The 23,476-nt window shown below is 48.2% G+C and overlaps 10 protein-coding genes across 12 annotated transcripts; 6 read left to right on the top strand and 4 right to left on the bottom strand.

Moving 5' to 3' along the window:
• Positions 1-336: 336 nt before the first annotated feature.
• BDCG_06626 (uncharacterized protein) lies at positions 337-3,933 on the bottom strand (the record flags this gene model as incomplete). Its single annotated transcript, XM_045422378.1, has 7 exons — positions 337-1,054; positions 1,115-1,690; positions 1,756-2,244; positions 2,331-2,524; positions 2,570-3,070; positions 3,206-3,342; positions 3,732-3,933. The coding sequence occupies 7 exons, from the start codon at positions 3,931-3,933 to the stop codon at positions 337-339; spliced, it is 2,817 nt and encodes a 938-aa protein (XP_045278031.1).
• A 468-nt stretch (positions 3,934-4,401) lies between these two features.
• BDCG_17349 (uncharacterized protein) lies at positions 4,402-4,818 on the top strand (the record flags this gene model as incomplete). Its single annotated transcript, XM_045426488.1, has 1 exon — positions 4,402-4,818. The coding sequence occupies one exon, from the start codon at positions 4,402-4,404 to the stop codon at positions 4,816-4,818; it is 417 nt and encodes a 138-aa protein (XP_045281770.1).
• Positions 4,819-5,110: 292 nt separating this feature from the next.
• On the top strand, positions 5,111-5,406 carry BDCG_17350 (uncharacterized protein; the record flags this gene model as incomplete). Its single annotated transcript, XM_045426489.1, has 2 exons — positions 5,111-5,129; positions 5,180-5,406. 2 exons carry the CDS (start codon positions 5,111-5,113, stop codon positions 5,404-5,406), a joined length of 246 nt encoding a protein of 81 aa, XP_045281771.1.
• A 444-nt stretch (positions 5,407-5,850) lies between these two features.
• Positions 5,851-6,913, bottom strand: BDCG_06628 (metalloreductase transmembrane component; the record flags this gene model as incomplete). Its single annotated transcript, XM_045422379.1, has 7 exons — positions 6,713-6,913; positions 6,588-6,686; positions 6,449-6,467; positions 6,348-6,385; positions 6,219-6,303; positions 5,998-6,178; positions 5,851-5,939 (listed from the first exon to the last, which is right to left on the bottom strand). Exons 1-7 carry the CDS (start codon positions 6,883-6,885, stop codon positions 5,851-5,853), a joined length of 684 nt encoding a protein of 227 aa, XP_045278032.1. The 5' UTR covers positions 6,886-6,913.
• Positions 6,914-8,220: 1,307 nt separating this feature from the next.
• On the top strand, positions 8,221-8,607 carry BDCG_17351 (uncharacterized protein). Its single transcript, XM_045426490.1, has one exon. The coding sequence runs from the start codon at positions 8,233-8,235 to the stop codon at positions 8,587-8,589; it is 357 nt and encodes a 118-aa protein (XP_045281772.1). The 5' UTR covers positions 8,221-8,232; the 3' UTR covers positions 8,590-8,607.
• Positions 8,608-9,378: 771 nt separating this feature from the next.
• BDCG_06629 (CMGC protein kinase) lies at positions 9,379-10,875 on the bottom strand (the record flags this gene model as incomplete). The annotated part of the gene is made up of 5 exons (XM_045422380.1): positions 9,379-9,786; positions 9,845-9,963; positions 10,016-10,225; positions 10,281-10,607; positions 10,737-10,875. The coding sequence occupies 5 exons, from the start codon at positions 10,873-10,875 to the stop codon at positions 9,379-9,381; spliced, it is 1,203 nt and encodes a 400-aa protein (XP_045278033.1).
• BDCG_06630 lies at positions 10,313-13,006 on the top strand. 2 transcript variants are annotated; one of them, XM_045422382.1, is made up of 6 exons: positions 10,313-11,526; positions 11,608-11,747; positions 11,813-11,872; positions 11,934-12,151; positions 12,220-12,334; positions 12,398-13,006. In XM_045422382.1, the coding sequence occupies exons 1-6, from the start codon at positions 11,510-11,512 to the stop codon at positions 12,517-12,519; spliced, it is 672 nt and encodes a 223-aa protein (XP_045281774.1). In that variant the 5' UTR covers positions 10,313-11,509; the 3' UTR covers positions 12,520-13,006. The 2 variants fall into 2 exon arrangements, with proteins under 2 accessions (XP_045281774.1, XP_045281773.1); XM_045422381.1 differs by having other exon boundaries at positions 10,313-11,507.
• On the bottom strand, positions 11,087-17,532 carry BDCG_06632. 2 transcript variants are annotated; one of them, XM_045422385.1, is made up of 4 exons: positions 16,395-17,532; positions 14,889-16,223; positions 14,041-14,832; positions 13,237-13,972 (listed from the first exon to the last, which is right to left on the bottom strand). In XM_045422385.1, the coding sequence occupies exons 1-2, from the start codon at positions 16,473-16,475 to the stop codon at positions 15,045-15,047; spliced, it is 1,260 nt and encodes a 419-aa protein (XP_045278035.1). In that variant the 5' UTR covers positions 16,476-17,532; the 3' UTR covers positions 13,237-13,972; positions 14,041-14,832; positions 14,889-15,044. The 2 variants fall into 2 exon arrangements, with proteins under 2 accessions (XP_045281775.1, XP_045278035.1); XM_045422384.1 differs by having other exon boundaries at positions 11,087-16,223.
• Positions 13,237-15,017, top strand: BDCG_06631 (RTA1 domain-containing protein). The gene is made up of 3 exons (XM_045422383.1): positions 13,237-13,717; positions 13,784-14,032; positions 14,135-15,017. The coding sequence occupies exons 1-3, from the start codon at positions 13,558-13,560 to the stop codon at positions 14,677-14,679; spliced, it is 954 nt and encodes a 317-aa protein (XP_045278034.1). The 5' UTR covers positions 13,237-13,557; the 3' UTR covers positions 14,680-15,017.
• A 2,955-nt stretch (positions 17,533-20,487) lies between the features above and the next one.
• Positions 20,488-22,203, top strand: BDCG_06633 (PiT family inorganic phosphate transporter; the record flags this gene model as incomplete). Its single annotated transcript, XM_045422386.1, has 1 exon — positions 20,488-22,203. The coding sequence occupies one exon, from the start codon at positions 20,488-20,490 to the stop codon at positions 22,201-22,203; it is 1,716 nt and encodes a 571-aa protein (XP_045278036.1).
• Positions 22,204-23,476: the final 1,273 nt, after the last annotated feature.

Genomic DNA, 23,476 nt, shown 5'->3' on the forward strand with positions numbered 1-23,476 from the left:
GCCAACAATCTTTATATCTTTATAGTGTGTAACATGTAACTAACTATACATTATTTATATAGTCTTATTATCCTCCAAGAATTGTCTTGAGACAATTTTCATGAGACAGACAGTGGCAGATCTAGGAGAATCTTCCTAGGTCATTCTTCATGGCTCTCTATTCAACGTGTCTTCTCTCCTGGAACGGCGGCACCAAGACATGCTCTCTGGGTCGACATTCCTGGAACTGTTATTGGCACAGATCTTATTCTATTTCGTGTCTTCTCCCTTTGTGACAAATTGTGTCATTGGGTCAGTCGGTACAGTGCTTACGTCGAAACAAGACTACATCGCCTCTCAAGAATATCTTCTTATTCCACATATGGGCTTGAGACTACCGTATATGCAGTTACATGTTACATCTGACCATTCTTCTTTTGGTGTTTTGCTCCTCTTGCGCAGCAGTCCAGCGGCCGTGTTCGGCGGCTCAATCGGACACTCTTGGTCCATCTGCGCCTTTGCCTCCTTGGGAATCAACAGCAGCACGTTGGCTCCGTCCGACATCGCCGCTCGAAAGTTGGACGAGACGCTGACTGACCGCATGCGCATGTCGTAGTACAGAAACATTCCCCGCCGCTTGTAGCCCCAGACAATTCTCTCCAGGGCATCCTTCCTAGAAGGATCGATGGATAGGACGTCGGCCACCCTCCATTGCTTCCGCTCGTAGACGTGAAGTGTGATTGTGATCTTCCCATCGTTGCGCGCCGGCTCTGGCTCCGTCTCAATGGACGGAAGCGGGATCGTGGGCGGCCAAGCTTCCCTGTCGGCGACATTGGTACTGTCCCCACCAGGGTCCGTGAGCGAGCTTGCCGCCAGCTCTCTGAAGTTGTATTGGGTGACGGGCCGCGGACGAAGCCCCCTTCGTGATGCGATGTTCCTGGCCACTCGGCTGCCTCCACCTGTCCGGCCGTCGCTTTGGTCGAGCTCGGCATCCGCGGCGCCCACGTCAAATCGAACGTGAGCGCCCTTCTCCCTCGTTTCTAGCCGTGTCAACTCCACCGCTGGAGCCGCCGCTCTAGGCTCGACTAGTGGTGGCTCTAGGTTCGGTGGATCATCTATGGGCCCGGGCAGCTACTTGGCGTCTGATCTGCTTTCAAGCTCGTCACTGATTGCATCGACCCGGTTGGCCACTCGATCCACATCTCGCCGCGTTGGTTTGGCCCTTTGTGTCTTGTGGATCCCGCCAGGATTGGACTTCCGCCGTCGTTCCCGTCCTGCAGACACGGTGGCGGGGGGGGCGGGGTTGGCTGTTTCTGCTTCAACGACAATGCTGCTGGCCCGTCCCTGATCACCTTGCCCTGAGGCGGATGGAAAGGCTTCAGCCGCGGCAGCTTCTTCAGAGGGTCCCCAGATCACTTCTGGCCCCGCGCCCCGCAGATGACTGGATAATTCTACAGCGGGATTCTCCATATGACGTCGACGTGCCTGTACCAATGCGGAAGGCTCCACCACTTGCCTTTTGTCATCCGCTCGCTGCGCTGGCACTTCAGCAGCTTGCTCTTCAGCATTTCCATCCAGTTGATTTGGCACTGCTGCTTGTGTTGCTGTCATATTCATTGCTGATGATGGCTCCCTCATTTGTGGCACTGGGGTTGAGCTCGGGTCCTCAGGGTGCCATCCCGGCTGGGTATGCACCACTGGAATATGACCACTGGCCCGGTTGGCTGCTTGTTTTTCCATCCGAGATCTTTTTTAATTCCTGCTGGATTCACTCACTGGTGTCCAGTGGAAGTTTTCTTGTGAGTGTCCTGGGGCGGTCGCGCTTCATCATTGCCCAGCACACTTCCTTGCTGACGCCATCCTGTGATCATGCTCCGCGCGTTGAACTGGGTGATGAGCCGGGAAAGTGTAGCAGTAGCAGTGTTGGTTTCACATTTCGCACTGTCAGTGGTTTGCTCGGCTACCTGGCTTTGCAGTTGAGTGAGAGCCATGGCTCGCTCCTGTGCCACCTGCTGTTCTGATTTGATGCGTGTGTTCTCAACCAAGGCACTGTGTTCTATCTCGAGCAGGGCGCGTTGTTCTCTCTCCCACTGGGTGTGTTCTTGCGCATCATGCTCGCCTGCGGCTCTCTGTTCCGCATCACCCTCCAGCATCTCATTGAGATTGTCAGCAATTGCTCTCTCGACCTCCGCGTCATCTCCGGCAGCAGGGGCATCTGTGGCAGGGGCATCTGTGGCTCGCGCCTGGGTCATTTCCGGCCGTCGTCTTGTGAGTGCTGGATAATGTATCCATGCCCCTGGGCCTCTGATGGATCGTCTATCAGACTGTTCTCTGATACAAATAGTGGTGACATAGGCACGCTAGAGGGGGTGCTATCCGCCCCTTGACGAAGGGACGGCTGTGGCCCAAAGAATGCAAGATAGACACAGCACCTCATGAAAAACGTCATGACCCTGTCCGGTACAGCTGCCGCCTGCATGTGATTGACGAAGAGTAGTGGACTGTCTTGCTCGAGGGCCTCCATGGAAGGGTGTTCACAGCGAGCCTTGCGTTTCACCAAGCAGTTGACAAGAACTGATGGTGCTCAAACGTCCCTGGGCATGGCCACTGTGAAGCATTCGACGATCCGATCGATCAATGTATCGAATAGGGTATTGTCATATGAGAAATACTCGGGCTGCGGAGCCTTCAGCAACGCCTGTTCAGCGATCAATTGGTCAGGAGCTTGGTTGATGAGGTTTGTGATCTGAGTGGATCTGAATCTCAGCTGATGAGTGAGGGACGCCATTTCAGACACAACACACTCGTCCGCGGTCGCGTTCCGCGCCTTGGCCAGCTGATTTTTGTGTTTTGGGTCGCGAGGCATCTGTGGATAATGGTGCATGGTGTATAGCCACATCTGCTGAGAGGCAAGATCAAACTGCCTTCCAACAGGCTCACGCTGACTGTTGAATGCGGACTCAGAGGTTTGAACCGGGCATATGTCACTGCCATCACTGCATGTTGTCCATAAGCCCTTCATTGTCTGGTGTACAGTGGACTTCCCCAAGGTGAACAGCCTTGCCAGACAGTGAGCCCAGCTTTTGAAACACTTGAAATGTTTAAAGAAAGAATTCAGAGATAGAACCAGGGTGCTGAATGACCACAGCTTCTCTCAGATAGCATCTCTTTCATCTTCATCAAAGTCAGTGAAGATCTGACCACTGGTCACAAGATCATGCATCACTTTGGCTTTGGAGCACAGCATCATCAACTGAAGTGTCTTGACTGTATGCTGGTCAATCTTCACCATCAACACTGGATTGTTGTTGATGAGAGAGAACCAGAAATCCTTCACATAATTCAAGTATTGAGAATTTCCTGCTGACATTAGTATGGGTGAATGAATGATGCTGAGTGAGAACCAACCTCATCACAACTGACTGCTATGACTTGATGGAGCATGCTGATCCGCATTGCATTCCAGTGTCCTGGTATTCCAAGCACGCTGTCAAAGGCATGTCTGAGGCGAGTATTCTTAAACAGTGACTGCAGACGGGTTTGGCTGTTCAAACACAGCTGAGCCTTCCACCGCAGCTCTCTGTGGAGATTTCTGTTGTTTGCATACTGGCGGATTCAGCGGTAGATTTCTCCATCACTCAGTGGCATCTCATTGAAATATTCTTTGATGAGAGATGTCTTCAGGTCGTCCCTGATATCTACAACGAGCAAAAGTCAGACCTCCTCGCGGCTACCAGCCTAAGAAATCTTACCGTCCGAATAAACGTCAACGACCCACCAGCGGTGGGCAGGCGACAAGACTTCTAGCCCCGACTGCGATCCGGCGTTTCGTCCATGTAGTCCATGTAGTCCCTGTAGTTGCCCGCCCTTCTGCGGCGCAGCCGCCGCCAGATTATGCTGCGATACAGCTGGCTGCAGGTAAATACACGGTGTGCCAGAGCCATGCTCTGGCATCCCTCTTCTTGGAAAATCCTGCATAAGCGATCAACGTTCTTGTGGTCTAGCTGTCGAGATGACTGAGGATCGAAAAAAAAAAATTTGATCTAGATCGACTCTGGCGGTTCCGTGGAATTTTTGAGACGTCTCTCAGCCGCCAGATGAGTGTCTCTCTCGGTGAATTGGAGGGACTCCATCACAATAGAGTGCTTGTTGCTCGTTCAGGATAATTTAGAACAGAGATGGTAAATCGAACAGAGGGGTTGGAGACGAGCTTTATGTACCAGGCGCGGCCACTTTCGAAGGTGACTGCTAAAGTGGCTCAGGGTGAGCGCTGTTTCAAGGACCCTCGCCTTTTCTATTTAAATCGTTGCAGCGCACCCGCCCCATCCCACTCACAAGACCTACCCCCCTACCTCTTCCATTCATTCTCGATCTCTTTCTATCAAGTCTACGCTGCGTGTACCGCTGTGCCATCCCATAACCATGTCATTCCAGCAGTCGAGCAGTTCGATCACTGCATTCCCTACGACAGAACGTGGGAAAGAATCTCCCTCCGTGGAATCTGACAAGGTCAGTCGCGCCGGCACAACCGGTTCACAGGGTGCAGTCCAACCAAGCTGGCCAAAGAAGAGAGCGCCTACCCCCGAACCAGCAACATATAGAAAGCGAATGTGTGGGCCTGCCAGAGACCTGGTTCTTGGAGAACCATCTAAATCCGGGAAGAGTCTGGTAGGATACATTCGTGGTTCAGCACAAGTCACCATGGGAGACTTTCTCAATAAAGTTTACGCGTGTGAGTTGACTGGACCTTTCGATGTAGCTCTTCCTCGCGTCCGCCCCTGCGGACTTGTCGCCATCAGGACATTTCAGGGGCCTGACAGTGAGAAAGCACTGTGGTGATTCAAAGAACTCTGTCATCTCAACATCCTCTCCTCTCAGGAATGCTTTGTACATGAAGGATCAGCCTTCCTTCTTCATTATGAAGTCTCTGTCTCATTGAATCATCTTGTGGCCTGCAAAGCCTATCTGAATGAAATCGAGCTCACATCCGCTTTAGCTCAGGTAAGCTCCCCACAGAAATCAATGAGAATGTCATTTAACCACAGAAAGATCCTTGATGGCTCTTATGTATCTCACTGATTGGTGGGTCGAGCACTCTCGCTTGAGCTCTCTCAACATTCTTGTGTTCAGGATGGGAGAAGTGAAGATTGGTATGAAACATCCCCTGCAGCCGGTGATCATCACTGATCTTATTTTGTAGCTGGTCTGGAGGAATGTTTGGAGCTACCAGCAGGTCTGGTCTCACAGTACTCTAAACCACTGGAGGTGATTACAATGGAACTAATGCAGAAATACAAGAAGGAGAATGGTAAAACTGGTGTGAATAATATTGAACATTGGGGTTGCAACTCACACGTCACGGAATTTCTATCCTTCATTGAATCAGGTGTTTCAGTTGAAACACTATGGAAGGTGAGTTCTATCTGAACTATCCTACGGTTGCTGTTCTCACATTCAATAGCATTCATTATTCACAGAGATAACCTTGGTGCAAAGGTCACCTCATGGATCTGGTGTCTTTTGCTTTGCGCTCGTCGTTTACATACTGCTCTTATTTGAGATGATATGGAATGTGACGTGCCGTATTGTGAGGACCTTGATATATATATATCTATGTACACATCTACTCAAGTAGGAAAATACAACTTTTCAGGCTCACTCTGTCCATGTTCCGTCTAGCCTTGAAAGAAGAAAGGAAGAGGAAATTCAGAGCCACAATTATCAAGCTTGTATCCTGGCCCTCCAGCTCGTAGAACTGTAAACACTAAGGATTCAATATCAAGGAGATGCTTTACACGGCCCGTTCGACGCCACGGTTATATTTGTTTACTAGGTCTACTGTTTCCAAACCGATCATTCCGTCCTTTACGACTAACGTGGCTGAAACTCAAGCTCTGACATAGTAACCCTGTCGTGCAAGAAGTCGTGGACAACGCTTCGCAGCTGATCGCGCATTTTGTCTGACACCGATACTGTGAAGGTCAGACAGAACTCTCACCGGGGGTGTAGTGAACTCACTCATCATGAGCAGCTCGCCACGGTCTTCCTCGCCATTAGAGACTCTCTTGATATGGTCACCTGACACCTCTGTCTGGATGATGTTTCGGTAGTCCGCTAGGCCCTTGTAGACAAGGGCATGTTCATGGTTCTCAAGTTTCATGATCCCTCCGGACTCAACATAGATAGAGATTGTGAGGATCTGCTGTGAGTGTTAGCATGACCCTTGCAGCGGATGGGACAGGTTCACACATGTAGCCATTGGCTACAGTATCATTCTTTAGCAAGCTGTTCACTGCTGATTCTACAGCAATTGCCATATTTAACCTTGTTAGTGTGTTCAACCATACATATCAAGCTAGCTAGCCTACTGAGGGTTTGTAGTTACTAGTTGCCACATCAAATGTACCTGTTATATGCAACAAGTTGAGGTGTTGTGCTCATAGATCAGCTTTTTGAGATACAGGATCACAGCTGTGATGCCAGCATCACTGGCAATCAGCAGAACACTCTCATATCAGTCAACAGGTTCACTGATTCTGTGAGAGTTGGTAATGAAGGCACTGAAGAAAACAGTGCTCTGACACAGTCAAGCAATGTAGCTGACATACCATGCTGAGCCTTCACATAGAGATTCAACATGATTTATCTTCCTCATGATTATAAAGAGATCATGTAGAGATGAGTCTGTGTCTTCAAAAACAAACTTACTGTGAGTATTCAGAGATTGACATACTGTTCAGTATTCAGTTTCATTGAGTGAGGCAGAACAACCTGAATCACAGCAGCTTTTTTGACATCTTCACTTGTTTTCTCATTGTTGTCTGTACTGTCATAGCTAACATATGTCTGAGATGACTCATGAGACATGAATGCACTGTTCTGATAGCAGAAGAACAGGATCTGCATGAAGATAGTCAGTGTAAATGATTTCAGTGACACATAGATACAAATTCTTGACACCAACTGATTTACTGATATATGATGCCAGATTGCATATAGAAGAAGTGCAGTCAGTCCTTGATGAGTCTGAAGAAACCACTCATAGGCCACACAGTGAAAGAACAGGAAAGAAAAGAACATGATCACTGCCACTGAGGCTGAGCTCTAGAAGAGTTTATTTAGCACATGATCATCTCTCAAAGAAGATAACCTACAATGGCAGTGATGAGGTTGGTGGAATCCCTCAGAGGGAAAGCAACTTGACTGATCAGAAAGTGTAATGATGACATGGATTGCAAGAAGGAGAACACTCATCCAAGCCATTGAACCATGTATCTTGCAGCATGTATGAAGAGAAACATCAAGAATCTCAGCCAGGAGGCTGAGATGTGGCCCTGTGAAGAGAAAGGTTATATTCATGACCGACAACACACCTGCTCGGCCACCAATATCAGATACTGAGGGGGCCGAAAGGAGCAGGCAAACGAGGTTCACAGCTAGATACAAAATATGAATGAGAACAACCAGGGCGAGTCCAGGGCCCGGCGAAGCGATGGCGACCAAGGCAATACGGGGTAGGTTAGATGCCTTGAAACAAAGACCGAAACGGAGCTCGCAGTCCACCTCTTCGCGACAACCAACAGGTTGGTTGCTTCGAAGAGTGGCATTCCAGAAGGTGTTGTTGATAGTAGCCAGTCAGCTAGGAGCTACACTAAATCGACCGTGACGTGATGCAAACTAAAAAGTTCGTTGTCACTACGGAGTAATTTAAAGTTAACAACGAACTCTGGTAGTTAACTAGTTAGGGTAACTTAGGTTTAGTAAGTTACATTAGTTAAGCCAAGCATTGCAAAGTTTGCGGAGAGTAACTAGTTAGTTAACTAACTTAACTTACCCCCGCAGCAGCAGAGCTGGGGCCCCCTTTCAACCTCTTAAAACTAATCCAATCATCTCATCAGTAACTTAAATTCTCTCCACAGAAACAACTTTAGCTGGCAATCGAAAGTGGGAACCCCTTGGTGGAGTTATCAGGGGCTAATAATAAATAGTTATGAAGCTGTACTGTAACTACGGAGTACTCCGTACTCCGTACTGCGTATATATGGGGTCCCTGGCTAACTAACTGCATGACAATCGCTGGTAGGTTTCCAGGTTTCCCCTTTTTGGTACCTCTGGCATTAATCGGAACAAGCATCTTTCATTCCATAGAATGCTGGACGATTTGTCCTTCTGAACCATACAGAGTAGGTCAATCTGTACTACTAAATCTTTTGAAACTTTGTCTGACCATTTTTTTGAACCCTTTGACTTCGAATGGAATGGTCAATCTGTAGCGGCGCCCGCCCCAGTGGCGTTGCCCTAGCGATCGCTCGGCCTGCACGCACGTTGATCTCATATGTAATTATTAATAATAGAGAGATGAGGGTAGTAGTTATACAGGAATCTGGCATGTCTGCTTCTGGATTAGTGTGGGAGGCTCGCCGCTCTGTCCTCACCCTTGCCTCACCTCGCCATGCATGTTTGGTTAACGAGATCCAGTCAAATAAGATGGCTCCGAGACATAGCTGCACGTTCGAGGCTGCTCACGGCCGCCAACACAAGCGGGGTAACATGGCTGTTGCTGCCTCGTTAATATATAAAATCCGGCGCTTCGGTTTTCTTTATACGTAGGCTCCTTTGTGATCTTCCCATGACGCCGCGAGCAGACTTATCCAGTGCAGGAAAGATACAATCAGGTATATGAAGCATTGTCTCTTGCTCATAGAGTTTGGAATTCTGACAGGTTTAGGAGCCTTGCAATGAATGCATTGAAGCAAGCAATAAGATGAGCAAAGGGCCAAGCACCAAAGAACAACCCAGTTAAATGGAGAAACACACAAATTATCATCAGCAGCTTCACCGAGGACCCAACACTCCCAACTTACAGTTCCTTCATTTGGGGTGTTATCAAGTCTGTATCCTAAAAGGGAAGTGGATACATGGCGAACTGACATTATGAAGGAACACGGTGCATACTAGCCACACTGACTCTCGGTACCATATCACCCTGCATATAAATACGGCAGAAATGATAGCCAAAGGAACAGTTCGGCCAATCCATATTTACTCAAAAGCCGACAAGGGAGAGGAGTATGAGTCATTCAAAATTTTCGACGAGAGACCAGAAAAGGTGACAGATGGCGAGCCAGGAGATCAAATTGAGTAACTGAGGTCATGAGTAGAAGGACATTCAATGAGAGTTGTCTGATTGTCTTTGCATTGATTAGTTACATGAAGATGAGTTTGCTGGCTTCCTGTCTTCATCTGTGTAGCTCAGTTACTTGATCCCTTTGCACTGTGCCCATGCTATTTAAAGCCGTACCTTATAAACCACATTTCGTAAAGCCTCCATCCCCAACATCCATAGTGGCGAACCTCTTGACTCGCTCCCTTACTAAGAGCCTACGCCAATAAATCATGTCACTTATCCAGGCGAGAAAGAGTTCTAAGTAGAGAGGCAAGTGTACCTCTCTCTTGGGGTTCGTAACTGAGCAGTCCCAGTAAAATCTCTGTCAAAGACATCAGGTCTGTCTCAGTAAACTCTGGTGGCAGCTTCTCGGATTCTTCGATAGGAATTTCTTCTTCGTCTTCATAGCCGTCAAGAGCTAAAAGCTTAGCGTCATCCTGGTTGTAGTTGAGTTCAAGATATTGGTAGAATCCCATATCTCGGGCGGGGGTGCTATCAAGCATATTCCGAACATCGCTTTCCAAGCTGTCATGCAACTTTGATGGCGGTTGTCCAAGGACTTGTTTCAAGCCAACGATCATGTCCATCCGGTCTGCTAAGAAAGAATCCATGAATGTCCTTCCTGTGATAATTTCGAATATCTTGCAAGTCTTTCTGTCAGCAGTTCTCTCACGCCTTTTGAGGAGGATGGATACTGACTAAACAGCCAACGCTCCACATATCGACATTCTTATCCAGAGGTTGGGCATAGACCGACTCGGGTGCACGCATATGCCAAGGAGTGTACAAGCGACTTGGTGGGTTTTCGTGAAAGAATGCTATGTGCGTGTTAGTACTGTGAAAAAGCCTTTGGCAAGTTAGAATATCTACCGTTCCCCAAGTCAGCAATTCTAATGTCCATATCGTCACCGCGGATTGAAACTGGTCGGACCAAGTAAGGCGGCATCGAAGGCGAAGAGCTTTGACCGTCTGTCATTTGAACCCTGCCAGTCACCGGTTTCCCCAAGTAAGGCATAATCTCATCTTCTGATAGTTGAGATACAGCAGGGGCAGAGTAGAGGACATTTTTAGAATATAAATCTTCATAGTTCTGAGCAACGGCACTCTTCAAGTTGTAGGATAGCGGCTTGCTTACCTCCATGTGCAATGCCGCATTTCCAGAGGTAGTCCAAACCGAGGGCTACTCGGGAACAGACGTTTAGCGCAACCTGCTTTGGCAAGCGTTGTCCGTGCTGGGCGTCTATCCGAGAACGAAGGTCCATGCCCATGACCGGGAATATCAAACCCATGTATGGAGTTGCGGGCTCAAAGTGGTCAAGGAGCTGGAGCACTGAAGCACGACCTGGGTGGCCAACATTTGCCTGGGCAACGCTGGATTGTTGGAGGTGGTGTAGAACTCTGAACTCCTGGGAGCTATCGTTCACGTTGATAATCTTTAGGGCCACATTGGAGTATTTACGTCCTATTCGTCATTTAGCTCCACCTCTGTTATTCCATTTACGAAGACGAAGTTAGCTATACAGGTTATCTCTCGCCAGCCAAACAGTTGCGAATCCACTCCACCCAAGTTTATGCAGAACACGGTATCTACCGCCCTTAAACTCATTCCCCAATGTCACTGGAAAGTAGCGTCCCGTGTGATAACCGTTTGGATCCTCAACATCAATGGCACATTCATACACCGAGTTGTAGCAGTTGACATGCTGGTGGTTGATTACGTTAACGGCCATACGGCCATCCAATCCTTGGCTCTTGTTCTATTATTATTCCACAAGAAGTGGCTTAACTAGTTAAGTTAACTAGCTTTTAAGGCTCGCCGCCGCTGCAGTAAACTACCGTACCGCGAGCGGGCCTGGGGATTTGGATACCGAGGTAAAATAACAGGTCGATAGCCTGTGGGGAAATCATCCCGTCGATGAAATGCGGGGATGGTCTCTGGATGTCGGTCAATTATTCCTTTTATTTACTTCCTGTTCTCATATTTAATACGGTCGCTATTCTCTACTATTCCGCCGCAGCATTGGGCAATTTGAATTCTGCTACGCTATTTTTCCCGTGAGCGCTCTGATAATTTTCACTACGAAACTTCAAACTTGGCTTGCACCATGGCTACACCTTCGCTAGAAGCGCAGCTCCAGGCGCTGGGCATGATGAAAGGGCCCCTGCCTGCAGACCCTGTTGATCGGGCCAACGTGGAGCACTGTCTCCGTCACGGCTACGTCGTGCTTGAGAACTGCTTCACCACGGAAGAGGCGGACGCCGCAAAGGCTCAGATCGACCGGCTAAGTGGCTCCGATCCGATCAAAGGTCGGAACGCGTTTGAAGGGCTAAATACGAATCGGATATATTCGCTATTGAACAAGTATGTACAGTACATACATGTACGGGTCTCTACCACGGCAATATCTGAAGATTGTTACTTGTTATAGGATGAGGTTAATGTCTATTTCTTGAGACCATAGGACGAGAGCGTTCGACAAGTTCGCAATGCTCCCTCGTGTGCTTACCTTGAATGACTACTTCTTGGACACGGGGTACAATATCACTGCTTTTCATACCATCCAGATCAACCCCGGTGAAGCCCACCAAGGCTTGCATCACGGTACGCCCGCGAAGTTAATGACAGTCAAGGTTTGTCGATGGCTAACGGAATCTCGAAGCTTGTAGATGACTCTTTCTGTCATGTCCCACGTCCACGTATGCCACTGGGAAGTGCGATAATTCTAGGTACGGCATTCCAAGGGGCCGCTGCGACAAAGCAGATTTCGCTGACTTTGTCCTTTGAAAGCATTCGATGAATTCACTGCCGAGAATGGCGCCACACGCATCATCCCCGGTAGTCATACTTGGGGGGCCGACCGGCGTCCAAAGTACGACGAGACTGTGCCGATGACCTGTCCCCCAGGGAGCGTCGTCTACTTCCTTGCCACAACGTGGCATTGTGGCGGACCAAACAACTCCCTTAACCCCCGAAAGAGCGCGACGGTCCAATACTGCCAGCCCTATGTGAGGAACTAACACCTCCTTACGCTGGGTAATTGTAATGACTCCGCTGACATACCGATCCCCCATAGGTCCGACCAATCGAAAACCAAATTCTTGCAGTCGACCCTCGAAGACTCACTGAGATCCCACGACGCATTGTTGAAATGATGGGATATCAGATCCACGCACCCTTTATCGGTTACGGTGTGTTTCTCCTTATCACCTTTTATGTTCTGCTCGCTATTAACACTTCATTCCTTTGCTCAGCGGACGGCTTGAATCCTATCACTGCGGTACGTAGGATGGTAAACTGGCTTCAGGGTCCCCTGGACCCTAACCCCCCGACGTTTGCGTCCAAGGCAGAAATTTCGGGAAATGCTAAACTGTAAATAACAACTGCGTGATAGTTAATAAGGCATTTTAAGGGGAACAGTCCGCCTGCTCTAGAAATTTTACTTCTGCTTTCATCCTGTCCATTAAACTTATTCGTGGATTTGTTCATTTTCTCGAAATTTCCTTTCTGAAATATGCATGGACCGTTTTGCACCGGTATTAATCCTCCGCCTGATTGTGCAGCGGACGTTGGGAAGCCAAGCACCAAGGGGAATGAATATATTTCTTGCTGCGAAAACGATCGCGATTAGAACCAGCTACTCACAAATCACGGCCGTGGCGCCTTCATAAAGGCGAAGCGTTAATATGTGTCAGTGTGACTTTTCCCTGGCTTCCAGGAACTAATCGAACGCAGGATAAGCTGTCTCTTGCCGCCGATCGAAGTGGATTGCGCTCTGAGATATCGACACCCCATTCATCAGGGAATTCAACGGCTGGTGCCACTTTCCAATAAGCGCATGAAGTTCCAATTTTAAATTTTAGGTATTGTCCTGGCTAAGCTCCAGTTTCCATACAACACAATAATAATATTCAAAGTCTGTAGAAAGAAACTACCGGTCCTTGATTTCGGAATATCGGTCCAGATCGACTTCGGGACTTTTAAGGTTTCGGATTGGTCCAGCTTACTAGTCCGTATTTGGTCTAGTGTCCGAACACGGCCTCGCCCGAGTTGACTCTGCCGAAAGTATTGCATGACCCCTGAGTTGAAGATTCTAAAGGTGGAAATTAATCCGAACGTAGGAACTATAACCACGACCAAGTCCAGTGAGATGGCACAAGACGTACGCAATAAGAGGCGAAGTTTGGACCTGGCTCAGTTTCAAACCAGATTGTATGACGAGTCTTGCTATTTCTGTTCCGAATTGTTGATGCTCTATCGCAATGGCAGGCAATGTCCTTTTCTGTTTATATAAAAGGGGATGATGCTACTAGATCTGTTGTTGCCGTCTCTCGTTCACTTTTCTCCCATACATATATAGAGAGTTTTGTCATACGTTATCACTTCTCCTGCGGCTCGCGAAATTTCAGACAAGATGGCCAATGAAGAATTTCATGACTTCTACAAATATACCCCTTCCAAGGCTGCGGCCATAGTCTTCATTATACTCTTTTTGCCAACCACTGGCTTTCACACATTCCAACTCGTCAAAAGGAGTGTGTGGTTTTTCATCCCTGTCGTTGTTGGGGGAATCTGTGAGTGATTGATGTTGCCATTTTCGGCGTATGAGCTTTGCATGTTTGCTTGCTCATATCATTCAGTTGAGATTGTAGGATACAGCGCCCGCATCATCTCGAGTACCGAAGCGCCCTTATTCACAGATACGCCGTACATTATCCAAAACCTATTTTTACTGCTAGCTCCAGCTCTGTTTGCTGCGTCGATATACATGGAGCTAGGACGCATCATTGCCATCCTCCACGGCGAAAAGTTTTCGGTAATACGAAGAACTTGGATGACCAAGATTTTTGTCACTGGTGACATCCTTTCCTTTGTTGTTCAGGGATGTGGTACGTACTATCTCTCGATACCAGCTCTTCATCGCTAGGTTCTCTTTCACAAAACGGCTCTCGGCTCGTGCGGATACATGGATCATCTAACGGCAAGCTTAGGCGGCGGAATCATGTCTAGCGGTACAAAGTCGAATCTCTCGTTAGGCCAAAAGGTGATCATCGTTGGCCTGTGCATCCAGCTTATCTTTTTCGGCCTTTTCATCATTGTCTCGGTCATCTTTCACCGCCGGATGGCTGCTAGGCCAACGACAGCATCACTATCTATCCAGGTTTCCTGGAGTAAATACCTCTATTCTCTTTACGCCGTCTCCGTCCTTATCATGATCCGTTCCATATTTCGGATTATTGAATACATTCAGGGCGCGGACGGCACGCTCCTGAGCCGCGAATTTTACCTCTATATTTTCGACGCCACGCTAATGTGGATTCTTATGATGGTGCTGAACGTCATGCACCCGGGTGTGATTTCCGAGTTGTTGAAGGGAGATTCTCGGCTGAAATCCGTTGGCATGGATATGCACCCTGAGGAGCTTGGGCTTGCCGGAACTCATGGTAATAATCCGAACTCAATGAGGAAACAAAGGCCCAGTTTCGCGGAGACAACATATGCGAGGCATGCTATCGCAACGAGGGGCCTAGCTTGAGCGATGCGTGTACTCGGAACAACAGAAGCGCTGCTGTATCACGATTTTCCTTTGGTCATCTGGAAGCTGGGGGGTTTTGGAGGCTTCTATTGACGCGGGTTTTCTCGTACTTTGTATGTTACCGTTCATTCGCGCTTATCATGGATTTTGTTCCTTTGGGCATATTTCTCTATTAGCATTTTGTTCAGATATAGATAGATAAACAATACTTTATACTTGACCCTTTTATCGCTTCAGGCGTGTCATTGAATACTAGAGTTCGCTTGTTCTGAATAGTTCCGTCCGCAAACTGTCTCGTGATGAGCAAAGTAGGGAATAGGGCATGAGGCGCTCTACGCACCAGAATAAAAATTCATTGCAATATTTCATATACTAAGTAAATCCCAATCCGCAGCGTCTAAATCTATGCTTCGCATTTCCACACCAATTGCTCTCATCGGCCAAGCTATTGCATGCCTCCAGCGCAGGTCTAGACTTCTAAAAACAGCATCAATAACTTGCTCGCTCCAACCGTCTGCCCACCACCGTGTTGGCGCTCGATGGAGCAAAACACAAAAGTGCGCCAAAAGTACCAGGGCTGTTGGATCTCGCCGCCTCAAGGACTGCTGAATCTGTTTGGAAAATATGATGGGGAATCGTAGAGCCATCGACCAGTCTTTGCGTTTCGTTTCCGCCATGACGAATGAGTCCCAGAGCTGCTTGATGGCGACTTGATAAGTCTCATTGATCGTTCCGTCGCTACCTCGAATGGTAGTCACACTCTGACAGAATTGCTCCATGAGTTCTAGTCCCATGGCAATGTCTGGAGGGAGGTACTGACGGTCTGTAATCGCTGGCCCACGTTGAAGGAGCAGAGCGAGCGGGCCATCTGAAAGTGAGTCCCACGACGATCGTATAGTCTCCATGGCTGTTCTTAGAAGGGTAAACACGTCCAGCAACTCGCCAATCGGATCTTCCATCCTTCCATTGTCGGCCGAGAATTTTGACGAGCCCAAGGCGAAGTAGATTGTCAAATTAGAGAAAGCAAATACGGCGCTGCTATTAGACTTGGTCATTCGCGGCACCGTCGAGCGAAATGCAACCACCGCATCATGGTACTGTGTGCGTGCCAATTCCTTGTATGAAGACCCACTCCCATGAGCAGAAGTCTCGCGAAGATGACTGATATGTAGCGCGGATATGGCGAGGATGACATGCATGAGGAACTGGTACGATTGCGCCTCGCGAGGAACAGCTACCTGCCAAATGGACCTGTACACTTCGTAGTCGGCGAAAACAGCAAATGCAGTAGTAGCATAATGATGCATTAACTCGAGCTCCTGTAATGGCGTGGTTCCATTGTGTGCTAAGCGGGTAGGAGGAATAAGGGGGGGGCGGGAAGACGGGAGCAAGTTGTTCTTTTGCACTTCATTCGACGGTTGGGCAGGCTGAGGGTTACTATATCGAGATGGTATGAAGCTAGATGGTTGACCCCATTGCAACTGATAGCTGCAGTTCACTTTGCGATACTTGCAGTTGCGGCAACACGGTGCTTGTTCGTCACACTTCAACGAGGGCAAGTCAACATCGCTGGTACAGAGCTTGCTTTGCGAAAAGAGACAGAGAGAAAGGATCCTTAGGAAGAAAGGAAAAGAAAAGGACCATCCGGATGTTACGCCCTGCAGGTTGCGGCATAGGATATTTAGAGAGCTTCTACGAAACCTTAGAAGGCCTACCTTCACTTTTCTTGCTTTGCATTGTTGGCAGCCGTTGCGCGACTTCTTTGGGATCTTTCGCACGACCTGAGCATGGGACATTTGCTTCGCTTCTTTGGGTTCCGTGTTCTGTAGTTACAGAGAACGGCGAGATATGGGAAATGAAGAATTCGATAAGGAAAGAATCTCGCTGCCACGCGTCTGAATGTGATGGATGGTGAATCTTCAGGCTGCCAAAATAAATAACTTGCTCGGGTTTGTTAACCCTGACGCTACGCTAGTTACTAGCACTACCAAACCAATCAGCGACAGTTAAATAACTAAATGACTAGTTACTCGTTCCCTCAGGCTTGAGGCTTGTTCATGGTTTCGATTGACAGTCGAGTCGGCGAGCCGGAATACATTACACATTGGGAGTCAATGTGTGTTGCTGGATCGCTGGCTACGCCATGTTAAAAGTAAACACAAGAACAGGAAATGAAATTATCTTCATCTCTCAAAACATGGACAATGTTGAAAGGCAAGAAGAAACGGCCCATGAGTAGTAGATCCTGCTGTCATTCAGAGAGCATGCATGGCCATACAATGTGAAGATGGACAAAGCAGCTAGCTATTCTGGCAGGAGGGCCACCATTTTTGAAAATTGCTCAATCCCAGATTTTGTCGAAGTATCTCAACCCATCGACATCATCCAGCAACCTTCAATCAGGATATATTTTGCAACAACGCATTCCAGATTTCCCAACGCTTATGATCCCCCTTTGGGTATTCCCTTTTGCGTTCCCAATGGCAATTCATACACCTGCTCCAAGCGAGTGGGAATCTCCATATACACCAAGCACCCTCTGTACATCGTCACATAACCTTTCTGAATGCCGCGAAACCGCTTTCACTTCAGCAGCAGCTGTCGGGTGATTGTCCAGGCAATGGTCTGCTAATGAGTGAAAACTCGGAATTACAAATGTGTTGAAGAATATCTACCAACAGCTTTGAATCTACGCTTTAAGTGGTGTGGTGCTTCTATTCTCTTTCCCGCAAGCGCCAAAGGGTCACCTCGAAAAGGTTGCAGCAAGTAGATCAAGTCAGCAGCCCCAGCTCCTCTTATGTTTGCTAAACCCCCTATTATTCAAAGGTAATAATGCTGTTCGGTCATCTCGGCCTCTGGACGCAGGGTTAAGGTAAGCTGCCGTGAGCGCAAAGGATTATGGGATGTCGAATACCAGGTATAAAACGTCGCTGTCCTCATCCTGTTTTTGCCTCCAAGATTATATATATATATATATATATATATATATATATATATATATAGGTTAGGCCTGGAAGCGAAACAATGGCTTAACAGAAAAGCCTGCACGGTAGGTACAGCGCTCGAGTCAATTGTCAGTCGAATCTATTGAAGCGAAATGGCTGTTGAAAATTGAAATAAAAAAAAGAAAAAAGCCCTGGTCATCTCGGACAATGCGTATGTCGGGGGCAGACTGCTCAAACAGGTCGAGGATGGTAGTAAAACTCTGACACGGGGAGGGAACTTTTTTTTTTTTTTTTTTTGGAGAGGGGGGAGGAAGTTCAAGGAGTCAGGGGCCAAGGGGAGCCAGGAGTCAACAAAGAGATATATATTATGATTGGGCCAGGAAGCGACACCAGCAGGCCCGAGCTTATGTGGTGGGGATGCAAGATGACAATTCCCACATACTCGTAACTGTTGTCTGCATCTGCGTGCTGCAGCTTTCTTCCCTGCATTCCTCATTCCTTCTGGATCCACGGGGGGGGGAAGAGTCATCGCGCATGGGCCTCGTGCTGCAGCCGGGAGGGGATACAGACATACAGACATACAGACATGCAGACATACAGATATACAGCCAGGCGGGGCGTATCCGAGCCGGGTGGGTGGAGATCCAGAGGGAAGAGAACCCATGGGCCAACATCAAAAGGAAAACAGCGCGGGCAGCACGGGGAAAACGTGGGAGGAGGGCGCTTTTCTACTGAAGTTTGTCTTCCAAAAGGTGAGACGGGAATAAGCAATTCTTAGTAGTCCGGTCAAGCATTGTGCAGGAAAAGAGAGCGAACGGACTGAAACCGTGCAGGGGATAACAGCAGTCATTGGATCCATAGAGTCAGTCAGCCAAGGATGTATGTGTGTGTGTGTGTGTGTGTGTCTCCCGGTTGCCAGCTCCCAGTCTCGAGTCTCGAGTCTCGAGTAGCTGAGCTATATCTATCTCTCCTCTCCAAGCTATCTGGCTTGTCCAATAATGTTCAAGTGGGTAATACGCGAGCGAAGGCGCTTGGACAAGAATCGTGGTCATATGAATTTCTTCTTCAAATCAAACTCCAAACCAAACTCCTGAAGAAGAAGAAGAAGAAGAAGAAGACGGGAAATGAAGAAATGAAGAAATGAAGAAATGAAGAAATGAAGAAATCAAGAAATGTTTCTATAGATATGCACGTTAAATAGAAACCTTGGATGTTAAAAAGAAATACTGAGTGAGTGAATAATGTGTATATTCTTGCAGTCAACAGCGGAAGCATGAACTCAATACGCAGTAAGCCGTGATCACATATTCCTGAATGAATGTGATACACACATACAACACACATACAACACACATACAACACACATACAACACACATACAAAATCAGTTGCTTATCATCTTTGTACACACATCCGCCCACGTGGAGGGTGTTTCACATCTGCAATTGGGGGGGGGGGGGGGGGGAGGTTGATCTCCGGTTCGGCAGCAAGAATCAGAATGGACAATTTGGCGATGCAGCAGGGCGGTTGTTCAGTAAAAGTTGCATCTCCAGTCCCAGGTGAATATGAATATGAATATGAATATGAATGCTGGTTGGTTTTGGTTTTGGTTTCCATCTCCCTCCCACGACGCCGCCAAGGAACAGAACGAGAGACCAAATTGGGAAAAAAGGAAAAAAAAAAAAAAAAAAAAAAAAAAAAAAGATTCCATCATTCCTCCCCCTCTTCTGCCTCCACTCCGCCACCACAAACCACCGACAAGACTTTGGAATGTGGGATCAACCGATTAGATAAGAAGATGTCGAAGGGGGCAAAGAGGGAGGAAGGGAAGGGAGCAAGGAGGGATGGACGGACGAGGGAAGGAAGGAGAGGAGGTTGAGATAAACTCGGCGCGAGGTTAGAGAACGTGCTGAAGGGCGCCGCGGTGATTGGCGGGAAACCACCACGCAGGGCCAGCCCGTGGTTTCCCCCCACTAGTTAGTTAGTTATTCGTTACCTTACTCGGCCCCAGTGGCTCGTTCGGTGCTAGTCTGGTCTAGTCTAGTAACTAACTAGTTAAGTTAACTTAGTTAATAATAATAATAGTCATAATAGTCTGGCATTGGATGCTTGGATAAGCGATAAGAAGCTTGCTGGCTTTGGTTCAAGCCTGGTTGCGCCATTCCCTTGGCTCGAATTAGGGCTAATTGCCTCTTTGGGACACCTCTGACGGGAGTCCAGGAAGAACGAAATCCAGCGAAATCCAGCGAAATCCAGAACTATGGAGTGCTAAGTTTGGGGGAAGGAAGATCATAGATTCTGCTTTTTCTGACTTTTTCTGAAGGGGGGGGGTGGTTTGTTAGAAGAGGGTTGGTTGTTTGTCTAGCATGTTGCCGAGTGGTTGGCTGTCAGCTGCCGACAATTCTTCTTCCCCCTTCATGTCTTTTTTCTTTTTTTTTTTCTTTCCCATCTATGGTGACACTCGCTGCTTGGGTTTGCCAGGGCTGACAGAGCCATAGTTACATCTTGCGCCGTGGGAAGGGTACCAACGAATCCTATATCTATATATCTATCTCTATATCTCTCCTCCTCCTCCTCCTCCTCCTCCTCCTCCTCCCTCTTCCTTTTTTCCATCTCAACCTCAATCTCAACTTTACATCACATCACATCACCCACCGCAATTCCCCTTCCCTCCACTCCCCTCTCTTCCCCTCGCTTTCGTCTAGCTTAGGGCTAATCCTGCCAAGCTGGGCCGTGCTCTTTTCTATCTCCTCCCCCCCGTCTGGGTTACTTACTTGACTGATCGAGTAACTTTGATATAAATAGAAAATAAAAAATATAAAAATAAAAAAGAGGACTGCTCCCTCCCCCAACCAACCCTAGCCATGCCCGTCCTCACTCAGTATGACTGGATTCTCGCGATCATCTCTATCGCTTTCTGCGGCTCCTCCTTTGGAAACGGTGCCAACGATGTTGCCAATTCCTACGCGACCTCCGTCGCTGCAAGAACCCTCACCATGCCTCAGGTCGGTTTCCTCTCCATGATCACGGAGTTCGTCGGTGCCGTGGCCTTGGGTTCCCGTGTCACCAAAACCATCAAGAGCGGTATCATCGATATCAACCGGTTCAAGCCAAATCCCGGCACCATGATGCTTGCCATGGGCTGCGCTGAAGTTGGCTCTGCTACCTGGTTGCTCGTCGCCACCAGACTCGGTTTCCCCGTCTCAACTACCCAGACCGTTGTCGGTGCCCTTGTCGGCGTTGGTATCGCTTCCCAGGCCAGCGTCAAATGGGCCTGGGACAGCGGCAGTGTTTCTCAGATCGCTGCCTCTTGGGCCATTGCTCCCGCCATTGCCGCCGCTTTCTCTGCCATCATCTTCGGCACCATCAAGTACTCCGTCCTCGAACGCCGGGATCCATTGAAGTGGGCCATGCGTATGATTCCCTACTATCTCGCCTTCACTGCCGCCATTCTTGCTCTTTTCATCATCGTCGAGCTGCCCGGTGGCAAGTCCTATGAGGAGTTTGGTGTCGGGAGGATGTGCGGCATTGTCCTCGGGGTCTTCTTCGGTTGCCTGGCTATCGCCTACGGTTTCTTCATCCCTTACTTCCACCGCCGCCTTGTTGTTGGAGATGCCCGCATCAAGTTCTACCATATTCCCCTGGGCCCAACCCTCTGGCGCGATGATCCTTGGCTCTATTTCCCTGGCGCGGCTGATGGTGAGGTCGTCATTGACTATTACAAGAGCGCCCACACCGCTGCTCCATCCGCCAACAATAATAACAAAAACGACGCTTCCGACCCAGATGCCATCAAGCCCGCCTCCAATGACAAGGGGTCAGACTCTCCCGACCCGTCTACCCTCGAGAAGGGCCTTGAGCATAACACTGCCGCTCTCCAGAGCAAGCAATTCCTCGAACCGGAAGAGCGCTGGCTCGCACCAACAAGACACCTCCCTGTCTACAGCCCAACACGCCTCTGGTCCTGGGTCAAATATTTCTTCCTCCAGGGCGTCTCCCGTGACTGCGTCTCCCACTCCTCCGAGCTCCTTGCTGCAACCCACGCCCGCGCCAAGCGCTACGATAACAGAGTCGAACATCTCTGGACATATGCCCAGGTTGCCAGTGCCATGATCATGTCCATCGCTCACGGTTCTAACGATGTTGCCAACGCGGTCGGCCCCTGGGTCGGTGCCTACGACACCTACATCACCGGCGTGGTCTCGAAAGAAACCAACACCCCGGTCTGGATCCTGATCGTCGCCGGTTTCCTCCTCGGCGCCGGATTCTGGTTCTTCGGTTATCACATCATCCGCGCCCTGGGTAACAAGATCACCCAGTTGTCCCCTACTCGTGGTTTCTCCATGGAGCTTGGTGCTGCCGTCACTGTTCTGATGGCCTCTCGTCTTGGTCTTCCCGTCAGTACCACCCAGTGTCTCACGGGTGCCACTATGGGTACCGCTCTGATGAATTATGATCTCGGTGCCGTCAACTGGAGACAGCTAGGATATATTGTGTGCGGATGGATCATGACTCTCCCGACCGCTGGGTTGATATCCGGTCTGTTGATGGTGATGGCTCTCAATACCCCTCACCTGTAGACGTTTTTAGAATGATATGTTTGTTTATAAATGCATTTTGTCAGCGGGTTCTTTTTTCTTTATTTTTTTTTCAGCGTCTTAATTCTCATTTGTTGATTTCTTTTCTTTTATCTCCGTCTTCCTTATTTCTCCCTCTCTTGATAGCATATATATATATATATATATATATGTTTCTCAACATCGCTTGACTTCCGTGCCTCCCTCGACGTTACCCACTTCAACGCATCTTCTTAGGACGTAGATTTATCTTTCACCAACATGCCCCCTTTCTCTCTCACGCGCATCAACCCTTCCTACCTACCTACCTCACTCAACTACCACACTTCCTCGATCCCATCTAGTCGCTTCTCTCTCTCTCTCTCTCTCTCTCTCTCTCTCTCTCTCTCTCTCTCTCTCTCTCTCTCTCTCTCTCTCTCTCTCTCTCTCTCTCTCCCCCCCTCTCTCTATCTCTCTCCATTCACCCATTTCTCCTTCCCCTACCTTGATACCCAACTTCCGTTAAAATATCACAAAAAAAAACGAGCCAACACACTTACATTCATGCCGCAAATATTTCATCAATAAAACTTATCCTGTTTCCAAATAGCATCTGCTTTCGTTTCCAAGCAACTTCGGAATAAAGCGCTGTCGTGACTTGAATGTTCGTATCTTACTCTGCTATTGCTGCCTAGCTTAAGTTAAGTTTACAAAAGGTGGGGTTAAGAAAATGTTGCACCAACCCAAGCCACAACATCCGCCTCCTTCTCCCTTATTAATATTGCAAGTTAACTTAACTTAGGTTAATTTGGAGTGGCTTTTTGTCGCATAGACAAAAAACTCTTAAACCAATCGCGTCTCCAGGCACGCCTAGTGAGAGTGAGTATAGCTATATGTGATCTACCTACGAAAGATCGAATCTTTGCTAACTACTTTGAATTGAACTCTCGAGAACTGACTTTTGTTGTTCTGTCTTGGTATTCTGGAGATAATGGACGAACAATGGTGCCAAGCCGTTCTGTGCCATTCTGCTTGGCTTGGTTGGTTGTGGCTTGGTCATCGTGCGTGCATCATTGCTTTAATCTGAGTCTTCCTCAAAGTCGTGAAGTTATTTCTTAGATGTAGATGTAATTTGAAAGGGTTGTTTCTTGTCTAATATTTCACATCATGAATATGGTGTGACCAATTACCAATACAATGCGTAAATAAGAATATATATATATATATCGTAACTATATTTATCTTGGAGCCGTTCTTCGCGACCGAGGCATAATTAACTCATTAACCCGTGCTGAAT

This window comes from Blastomyces dermatitidis (genome assembly GCF_000003525.1).
Source record: "Blastomyces dermatitidis ER-3 genomic scaffold supercont1.7, whole genome shotgun sequence".
NCBI classification, from domain to species: Eukaryota; Fungi; Ascomycota; class Eurotiomycetes; order Onygenales; family Ajellomycetaceae; genus Blastomyces; species Blastomyces dermatitidis.